Source organism: Triticum aestivum, chromosome 3B (genome assembly GCF_018294505.1).
Source record: "Triticum aestivum cultivar Chinese Spring chromosome 3B, IWGSC CS RefSeq v2.1, whole genome shotgun sequence".
Classification (NCBI taxonomy): domain Eukaryota; kingdom Viridiplantae; phylum Streptophyta; class Magnoliopsida; order Poales; family Poaceae; genus Triticum; species Triticum aestivum.
The window spans coordinates 791,076,300-791,086,767 of NC_057801.1; the positions used below are offsets into that span (position 1 = coordinate 791,076,300).

The 10,468-nt window shown below is 50.2% G+C and overlaps 1 protein-coding gene across 1 annotated transcript; it reads right to left on the reverse strand.

The window, feature by feature from the left end:
• Nucleotides 1-7,589: 7,589 nt before the first annotated feature.
• Nucleotides 7,590-8,509, reverse strand: LOC123072460 (probable glutathione S-transferase). The gene is made up of 2 exons (XM_044496011.1): nucleotides 8,143-8,509; nucleotides 7,590-8,056 (listed from the first exon to the last, which is right to left on the reverse strand). The coding sequence occupies exons 1-2, from the start codon at nucleotides 8,458-8,460 to the stop codon at nucleotides 7,685-7,687; spliced, it is 690 nt and encodes a 229-aa protein (XP_044351946.1). The 5' UTR covers nucleotides 8,461-8,509; the 3' UTR covers nucleotides 7,590-7,684.
• Between the last annotated feature and the right edge of the window lie 1,959 nt (nucleotides 8,510-10,468).

The following is a 10,468-nucleotide window of genomic DNA, read 5'->3' on the forward strand; positions in this document are numbered from 1 at the left end:
CGTATTGCAAGTGAGACACTCCTCCCGGAATTAGATTGTCCGCCACTCCCCTGATGTGTCCGGCCAAACGAGCTCTGTCTAGCATGGCACCTAAGGCGTCCGCCACAAAGTTAAAAAGCAACGGCGATGCTGGGTCCCCTTGACGCAGCCCACGCTTGTTGCGGAAGAAGTTCCCTACTTCTCCATTCACCGCAATCGCCGTCTGGCCTCCCGAGACAAACTGCATCATGCGGTGAACCCAAACCGACGAGAATCCTCGATCCAGGAGGACTTGTCGGAGAAACTCCCAGTTCACTCGGTCGTACGCCTTCTCAAAATCAAGTTTGAGGAGAATCGCGGGCTGTCGAGCGCGTTTTAGGGAGTGGATTATTTCTTGGAGGACCAACGGCCCCTCCAAGATGTTACGGCCACGAATGAAAGCTGACTGGGTCCTACTAATAATGCGATGGGCTATCGGAGACATGCGAGTAGAACAAGCCTTAGCACAAATTTTAAACGGAACATTAATCAAAGCGATAGGGCGGAAAAGTCTAATGTGATCCGCGCCCGGGACCTTGGGGATCAGAGAGAGAACCCCAAAGTTCAGGCGAGAGATATCTACCGTACCGCGCATAAAACCATTGCAAACGTCGAAAATTGGACTTTTAAGCACGTGCCAAAACCGTTTAAACATCGCCACCGGCCACCCATCCGGCCCGGGCGCAGTGTCAGATTTCATACCCAGCGTCGCCTTGTCAATCTCCTCAGGGAGGAAGGCCAAGCTCAGGTTCTCATTTTCCTCGTCTGTGACACGCAGAGCAGGGTCCCACACATCCGCCCTAAGTCGAGCCCTGGATTCCTCCCTGGAACCCATAAGTTGGATGTAAAACTCGTAGATGTGTCGGACCATATTCTGTTGCCGCAATAGGAGCCCCTGCTCCGATTGAAGTCTCAGGATGGCGTACTTACGGCGTCTGCCATTTGCGTAGGCGTGGAAATATTTCGTGTTCGCGTCACCCATGAGCGTGCACTTTATTCCACCGCGCCTGCGCCAGTACTCCTCCTCGGCCCTAAGGAGGGACTCGACTTGGGCTTCAAGCGCGTAGCGCTGGGCCCAGTCCTGCTCAGAAAAGACCTGCACATCTGCCGGAGCGTCTAGCTGGGCGAGCTCCTTGGTCAGGCGCGCTCTTAACATCTTATCCTCGCGACCCTGGTTAGCTCCCCACCCTTTGAGAGCCGCACGCATACCCGCCCCTGCAGCAATCCAGAACTCCATCGGACCGCGCACGCTCCCGATACGAGCGACGCAATTCTCCCATTTCAAAAGGTAGATTTGCTCAAAGTCCGGAGACTCCAGCCACGCGGTTTCAAAGAAGAAGCGCGGGCTGCGTTTTAGCCTCTCCTCCCCCGAGGAAAGGATGAGAGGGACGTGATCCGACCCAATCCTGGTTTCGGCGTGCAGAGAGCACAAGGGGAACAACACCTCCCACTCCAAGGACATAAAAACCCTGTCCAAGACGGATCGCACCGGCGTTAGCTGTTTGTTGGTCCAGGTGTATCGAGCCCCCACGCGAGCCACTTCCCTATGGTCCATGGATGCAATAGCATTATTAAACATGGCCACCCTTGTCCAGTTAATAATACCGTTATTCTTGTCCGCTCCCGAACGGATCAGGTTGAAATCACCACCCACCAGCAGCGGTAGGTTGCTCGCGCCCAAAGCCATCACCTTGGGCATAATTATTGTAGTAGAAGATATTTTCTTGGAAGATATACTCTTTATTTTGGGCCCATAAGACATGGTCAGGACTGTATAAGCATAATCCAATGTTATAAAAATATGCCCATGCTACTTCCTAGAGTTGCACATCCGTAGCTACTATTCATCTCTGCACTCTTCCTAGCCATATTTGCTCTCTTCACACAATAGTATTTGCACCCAAACACCAAATAGTATTACCACCTAAACAAACACGGACAACAGAGTCAAGAACCAATGATTCAGCAAGGACACACCAGTAAGAAACAAGTAATGGTTCTTCACAAAATAAACAAGCAAACAAACAAACAAACGAGCAAAAGTAGAAATAGTCAGACGAAGTTGGATACATACATGGAAATGGGAGGCATTTAGATGCACATGCCTTGCAGAAGCTTATGGAAACATTGTTTCTGAAGAATACTAAGTACCCAAGGAAGAAGCACAAGGACTCCTCGTCAATGTGCCGTTGGGAGGCACATGAGGAAGCATCTCTGTCATGCTAGAGATGTCTTCAGTGATGAGAGCACTGAGGCACATGTTGAGGTCGTTGTGCTTGACGAACTGGATGCAGAAAGTCAGACTGAGGTTCAATTGTTTAGTCGTCCTAATTTAGTAAACGATTATTACTAGGGGTGTCCCTTGCTCGTGTACATGCTGTGGGTATGATGGTGTGGGATAAACCACCCACGTGCTTCGCAAGTATTCCCTTTTCTGCTATGCATTTAGTCAATTTTGTCCCTGTGATAGAAAGCCACCAGTGGCTTTGTTTTCTACATTATGGTGATGCACTGCACTGAACGAGAATTTCTACTTTTATCCCCTGCCATAAGCTTCAGGGGATAAAAAATATTCTGGAATTTCATAAAATGTTCCCGTTTTTTAATTTTTATTCACAAATTTAAGAAATATTTTCATTTTTCTAAAAGCTGATAATTTTTAGAAAAGTACGTGCTTTGCACTTTATGTTCAAAAAATTCACCAATTGTTAGGAATTTGTTAACAATTTTTTTAAAAGATTGTTCGTGTTTGTAAATTTCCATGCACAATCTGAAATTCCAAAATTGTTGATAAATTTCAAGAGATGTTTGGGACATAAGAAAATGTTCATGTCGATTTATAATGATACTAATTGTAAATAACATAAGTATTAAAATTAGGAAAAACTACATGCTCACAGGTGCACCCATTTGGCCTATTTTGTCAGACTCCTCTCAACTGTAGTTTTTTTACCATTGACAAATGACTCCAACTTCTTGCAGGAGCCTGGCACAAACATATAAGGGCATCTCCAGCCGCGCCCCCAACAGGCCCCCACAGGCCACTTTTTCGGCGCCGGCGCCGAAAAAACGGCCCAGTTACGCCCCCAGGACGCCAAAAATCGCCGGTTCGGACCTTTTTTCCGCCCAGCGGTCACAGGCCGAACCCGGCGCGCTGGGGAGCCGTTGGGGGCTCCGGCGCTAGGGAAAAGCACGCCTGGCCCATACCGACAGGGGAAAAGTCAAGGTTTTCTTCCCCCGACTCGCCTCGCACCCCCCGCGCCCTCGGCCACCACTAGCTATATCCTGGCGACGGCCGCCGGCCTACTCGGCTAGATAGCCATTCCCCGCAGGAAAATAGCAGCGCTTCACCGCGGCAGCCCCTCCCGCAGCAGCTGGTCGTTTCCGGCCGCCATTTCCGGCCGCGGAGGCGCAGTTTAACGGCGGGTACACGCCCACCGAGCGCAAGGTGTTCGGCGTTTTGACTGTCTCGGCGATGGACTCAGATGAGGAGGAAGAGCTCGCCGCGCTGCTGGAGGAGGAAGCCGCGGCCGACGTCCAGGAAGAAGAGCATCTGATGGTGCTCGCCGCCCTCGCCCAGCTGCTGGCGATCAATGAAAAGCCGCGTCGAGGTGGCTCGGCGCCGGGGCGGGTGAAAGCAAAGAACCGGCATCGTCTGCAAGGCTACCGCATGCTCTACTCCGACTACTTCGCTGATGCTCCACTTCATGGCGAGAGAACATTTCGGCGCCGTTATCGGATGAGCCGAAAGCTCTTCCTCAGGATTGTGAATTCCATCCGGGAGTTCGACAACTACTTCAAGTGCAAGATGGATTGCACTGGCGCTCTTGGATTCACCTCCATCCAGAAGTGCACGACAGCGATGAGGATGCTTGCATATGGAGCCCCCAGTGATTCACTCGACGACTATGGGCGCATGGCCGAGTCCACCAGCATAGAGTGTTTCTACAAGTTCTGTCGGGCAGTGGTGGCAGTGTTTGAGCCACAATACTTGAGAACACCCAATGCGGAAGACACTGCTCGGATCCTAGCCCAGAATGCAGCAAGAGGATTTCCTGGGATGCTTGGAAGCATCGACTGCATGCATTGGCAATGGAAGAACTGCCCATTTGGTTGGCAGGGGATGTACAAAGGCGCCAAAGGCGGTTGCAGTGTGGTGCTTGAGGCGGTAGCCACACAGGACCTCTGGATTTGGCACTCCTTTGGTATGCCAGGAACTCACAATGACATCAACGTGTTGCAGTGCTCTCCTGTTTTTGCCAAGCTCGTTCAGGGTCATTCTCCTCCGGTGAACTTCGAGATCAATGGGCACCAATACAACAAGGGGTATTATCTAGCTGACGGCATCTATCTGAGATGGTCGACATTTGTAAAGACGATCTCAAACCCTGTGGCAGGAGGCAAGAACGCCTGGTTTGCGAAGGTTCAGGAGGCTTGCAGGAAGGATGTCGAGCGGGCATTTGGTGTGCTCCAATCTCGATTCGCTGTTGTTCGGTACCCCGCTCAGACCTGGTCGAAAGATCAAATGTGGGATATCATGACTTGCTGTGTCATCTTGCACAACATGATCATCGAGAGCGAGCAAGAAGACCCAGTGTTTGACACTGAACCATACAACAGGCAGGGTCCTCTAGCCGAAGTTGATCACCAGCTACCGGCAACTTGGACTGCCTATCTCAGTATGCGTCAGGAGATCCGAGACCCACAGGTGCATCATCAACTGCAGAAAGATCTGATTGAGCACCTATGGAGGCTCAAGGGCGACGCCGCGTGATGAAATACGAGTTTTTATTTGTTGAACTATATAATTTGTATTGAACTATTTGTTGTTGTAGTATTTTGTTGAAGTATTTGATTTTTCTGTGATGAAATATGTGATAAGGAATAATTGTGTTGATAATTGAACACCGAGACACGGCGAAACCACGCCGAATATGGGCCTATTCTCGCCCATATGGGCCGTTTATTCGCCGAAATTGGGCTGCAAAGTGGGCCAATTTCGGCGCCTGGGGGCGAGCTGGGGGCGACGACTGGGCGCAAAACCGCCCCCAGCGCCGAGTGTATCGCCGGCTCGCCCCCAGGGGACGATTTGTATGCGTCCTGGGGGGCAACGGCTGGAGATGCCCTAAGGCATCCATGCCAGGTTTGAACGACTTGTGACACTGTTTGCACGTTGCGACATGACCGGCCATTTATCAGCCCATTGATCGAACCTAGTGGCTAAATTTTGTGCCTCTGCAGCTATTCTCTCATCAAGCTTGTTGGATCAGGTGTTGCAGCCGGTTGTAGATCTTAGACCATTTCTCTTCTCTCGTGTCTCATCTCTGTTTGAAGTCAGCATAAATCTAATGTGGTAACTTCTATAGGCCTCCTACATTATCTTGTTATACTTGCTCTTAGTTGTCAGACAATGCCGCCGGCCCGTAAGACAAGTGGCTGACAACATTTTGCCACTAATGGATATACATGTTGCGCTGCCAAAAACTATCATGTTGGGCAAGTTTGAGATACTTAAAGTAGAGCTGTCACACCTATGTTAGAACGTTTCGGCCCTCGAATCCGGTGTACGCGAACAATGCTCATGGCATTTAGTAGGCGCAAGGACCTTAATCGGGATAGAAGCCAACCGAAGCTGAAGCGCACACTCCATGCGTCGGACACCGGTGAGGCCCATTAACATATTTATTTTTTATTTAAAAAAATTCTTTAGGAGAAAAATATATGATCAAAACACTTTAATAAATATAAAATATATAATTTATCGGTCAAGAAAAAAATGTTTCAACTAGATGTAAAAATGTCTTCATGTTTGATAAATTTATTTATGTATACTGAATAAAATATCCATGAAAATTATCGTAAAGTGCTCGAGTATAAAAATAAACCATTTGAAAAAAATAAATCTATATTATAATTTGGAATACTAGACTGTATTTTTGTAAAGATATTCTGGTGTTTATGAAAGTGTCCATGCTTTATAACTAAATAAGTAGGAATGAGAAATAAAAATATCCAAACAACTTATCAAAAAATTTGAATCGATAAAATGGTGCACATATAAAAGGTTTTCTCAAATATGTTTCATGGTCTAAGTAAAATGTTCATATATAAAATAAATATTGCAGTAATTTATAAAATAATAATTCTGAAGTAGATTTCAACTTGTACGGAAAATGTCGAAATAATTCAACATTTTCCGTAGAAGTTTTATTTACATCAAAAAACTTCTATGGAAATGTTGAAATGTATCATGAAGGCGTGGACTATAATACTTGACACACACCCAATTTGATATATCTTAGAGCATCTGCAACCGGACTTGGCAAATCTGGCCCCTCAAACGCCCGCGGACACGCCGGACGCGTCGGCGGGCACTGACCAGGAATGCCTCAAATTAGCCGCATTGCATCCGCCTCTCTCATATTGCATCCCCTAGGTCCATAAAAAGCATGCAAAAGAATCCTACGTACTACATCTACATGCCACCCTAGCTACTCTTCATCGTCGGAGATGTCCACGACGACGGAGCCAGGCGCCGGCTGGACGGGCGGGTAGGAGGGCTCCGGCTCATCCTCCTCCTGACATCATCCATGCAGGCGAACATCTCCGCCTCGTCTGCGGCCTCTTGCGCCTCCATCTCATGCCGGTGATGGCGTCTTGCCTCCACAGCCGACTCCGACAAGAGGGAATCGAGTATGGCCTGCTGCTCCGCATGCAGATCCCTGTCGCCAACGTCCCCCACATCCTCCTCCCCCGGCTCGTCCCCCTCCTCCTCCTCGTTCTCATCGTCCTCCTCATCCACCTCTTCATCCTCCTCCTCCTCCTCCTCCTCCTCCAACTCCCTCCTCCGGATCCAATACCTCCGGAGGTAGCCCCGCGGCGGTCCGGGTCTGCTCAAGGAGCTCGAGCCGGCGCTCTGGTGTCAGAAATGACACGCTCCTCACCCGGTGGGGTGGTGCCATGGCTAGTAGGTGGACTAGTGGAGTGGAATGTGGCGGCGGCGGCGAACAGGACGAGGAAAATTTGGACGGATGGTAGGGTTTTCGGTGCCTCCAGTTGACTTAAATAGCCGGACAATGCACTATGCGGGCCGCCAGAGCTGCGCCACGCGACCCACCTGTCCGGAGGAGGAGACGAGTTTCGGGCCGCCGGGTTTGAAGGCATTTTTGGCTGGGACCCTTTTGCGAGTCCGACGTGGCGGGTGTGCCCGGGCACCCCCATATCCGCCCCATATTTGGGCTGGATATGGGGGGGTGCCTATCAGTCTGGGCGTTTGAGGGCCGTCAGAGGGGTCCATCTGGGTGGAAAAAACGTGACCGGACAGTGACCGGGCGGTCCGCCCGGGCGTATAAGGCTGGTTTGAGAGATACGGTTGTAGATGCTATAAACCGGTCAGCTACAACTACCGTCAGCATAAGCCATTCTGTGACCTTCCTGACCGGAGGAGTGGAGCACACCGCCGGTGTGCTCCTTAAACCATACGACAACAAATTTCTGTCAAGCGTTGCGAGAGGAGTAATGTGACGGTGACTCAATTCGATATTGCAAAGTTGGTGCATTCGTCCGATGGCTGATTAATACTGGTAAACGTGGTTTTTTTTATTCCATGACATGACGACCGTGGGCTCCCATGCACGCATCCACTTGGACATCAACATACATCACATTATTTTGGCAGCATTGACTTTGCCATGGCCATAAACATCTCCTTGTTGGCCGTGAAATGGGCGAGCATCTGCGCCCTGTCCGGCAGGCACGCCCGGACCTTCTCGTCGGAAGCGTACTCCTTGGCCCAGCGGCAGAGGCGAGGGAACTCCTCGGCCGTGACCAGTGTCACCCCGGACACCTCCTCGCAGACGGTGAGCCAGTGCGCGAAACCGCAGGCGGCTATGTCGACGAGGCCAATGGTGTCGCCGCCGAAGAACCTCTTCCCATCGAGCTGCACCTCCAGGAGCGCGAAGTTCTCCTTGATCTCCTTCATGAACCCCTTCTGCGCCTCGCCGTCCGTCCACATCGCCAGCCAGAACGGCTTCGAGCACTGCTCTGCCTCAGCTAAATCAGTCCGTGCATAACCACGAGTATGTACAGGACAGCTGAAACAGCTGAAACAAGGCATGTACGTACCTTGTCGTCGATGAAGCGAGCCCAGAAGCGGGCCATGGCGCGGTCATATGGGTCGGCAGGTAGGAGTCGGGGTCCGTCGAAGGCCTCGTCGACGTACTCGACGATGATGAGGGACTCGCAGACGACGCGGTCGCCGTGGAGGAGCACGGGCACCTTCTTGTGGACGGGGTTGCTCGTGAGCAGCAGCTCGCTCTTGTTGTGGAGCTCCTCCAGGATGAGCTCGTAGGGAACGCCCTTGAGGCGCAGGGCAACCTCGGCGCGGTGGCTAAACGGGCTGTCGAAAGCGCCGACAACCCTGATGGCCGCCGGTGCGCTCATCTTCGCTCGGGTAGCTGTGCTGGAAGTCAAATGTAGATTGATGGTGAGATTGTGAGGCCTCTGGGTAATGGCCGGTGACTTTGTGGTATTTTATAGCGCTTGGGTATGGGACTGGCTTAATGTCGAGGCTATTTTAATCGAGTTGGTACTGAAACTTCTTCGGGAAGAACATATTATTTTTGTTTCCCCAGCACAAGTCAAATGTTGATGTCTTTGCGGGAAGCTTCCATGTTGCTTCGCTCCAGACAGAGTGATCGATAAAATAATGAACTAGGCCAGGCCTATGGGCATTGCTAGGCGCCGGCGCGCCGGCCCAATTTTTCGGCCGGACGCCTAGCCACCGTTCGATTAACGCATCCCTGGGCCGTTCAGATCTTATCCCCCCGAGTCTTGTCTTCCTCCTCGCGCATCCCCTGTCCCTCGCATCACAACAGCAAACACACCGCGGTGCCCGCTCCTCCCCTCACGCTCCACCGGCCGCCCCGCGAGCGCACGCGCTTGCCGGCCACCTCCGCCACCGGCTCGCTCGCTCGAGTTTATGGCCACACAGAGGGATTTTCAGACATGGACGTATTGGCATTGGAATAAGGAGCAATGACAAGAGGGATTGCAAAGCGTTGGAGGAAAAAACTTAGTTACTGAAGTTATTTGGATAATGTTCTATTGGTGATTGTTCTATATCTTGTAATAACTAGAAGTGATTATGTATCTTGCTACTTTGCCAATACTTTGCTATGATGATTTGAAGGGTGAGGCAAATTTGAGAAAAAAATGCAGCGAAACATTCGAAGTTTCGCCCTACAGAGCCAACCCAGCTGCACAATCCAGTGATGTTGCAACACACTCACCGTAAAAATGGATGTTGTCATGTAATTATGGTTAGATATCCTATCATCTATGCTTGCGTGAGCTGATTAGGGTTTCCCCGCGCCGCCGCCGGCGGCCCGAAACTACCGAGATGGCGAAGCCTTGGGCTACGACGACCAGGGGCAGCTCCTCTGTGGAGGGGCGCGCTGGATTGGGCAGAGAGGGGGCCTCGCAAGAGCCTTTCCTCGATGTGGGGGAGATGCGCGCACGTGCACGGGAAGCTCTGAAGAAAATGAAGAAGGAAGGTTGCGACCTCAAGAGGCCCCCTAGGCCAATCGGCGGCGATCTACTTCCGATGATAGAAGAGATGAGAGACAGGATGTGGGATCTACTGGAAAGGGGAACCAGAGATCCGGGGCAGGTAGAGAAGAAAATTCCAGGACGGCGACATGGAAATTGTGAAGGAGGGAGGGAGATCGGGACATCACAGAAGGAAGATGTGGAGGATGGCAGGGGAAGGAAGATGCCGGTAAGGAAGGTTGCCTCTGGCGTGACGGAGAAGAAAGGTCTCGCGATCGGCGACGACCTAAAGGTGAATGCAATCCTACAATTGTTTTCGCTTTTATTCTGCCCATCTCAAGAGTCCACAAAGGGTGTGGTAGCCAATTTGAGATTTGTAATCATGTTTCTTTGTCGGTGCGAATTGTTTTGAGTGGAAAGAATTGAATCCCTAGATCTTCATTTCAATGAAGAAGCACTAGGATTAGGATGGTGAACGTCTAAGACATGGTGGCCTATCCGGTTGTATGTATTAGATTAAAGATCAGATTCAAACTACATGACTGAAATTTGTCAATTTTCAAAGAAATTCATTTCATCGTTTTGGCGATTTTGACTGAACACGAGTCTTTCCACACCGAAATTTAAAACGCAAGTACCGATTTGCAGTGTCAAATTGAAGAGATGGTGGGCACACTAATTAATACGGAGAAAACAAGAAGAGGACCACCTTGTCACCACGTATATAGTATCACCACTGGCCAGTGCGGAATAAATATGGAAGAAGTTAGCTCATCTATGATTTACTAAACTGTACTAAAGCATATGAACCATGTGACTTAATTTATGGTGTAAAAATATATTTCTTGGAAGATATCTTTGTTTTAGGCAGAGAAGATATTAGATCAACCATCTGAGTATG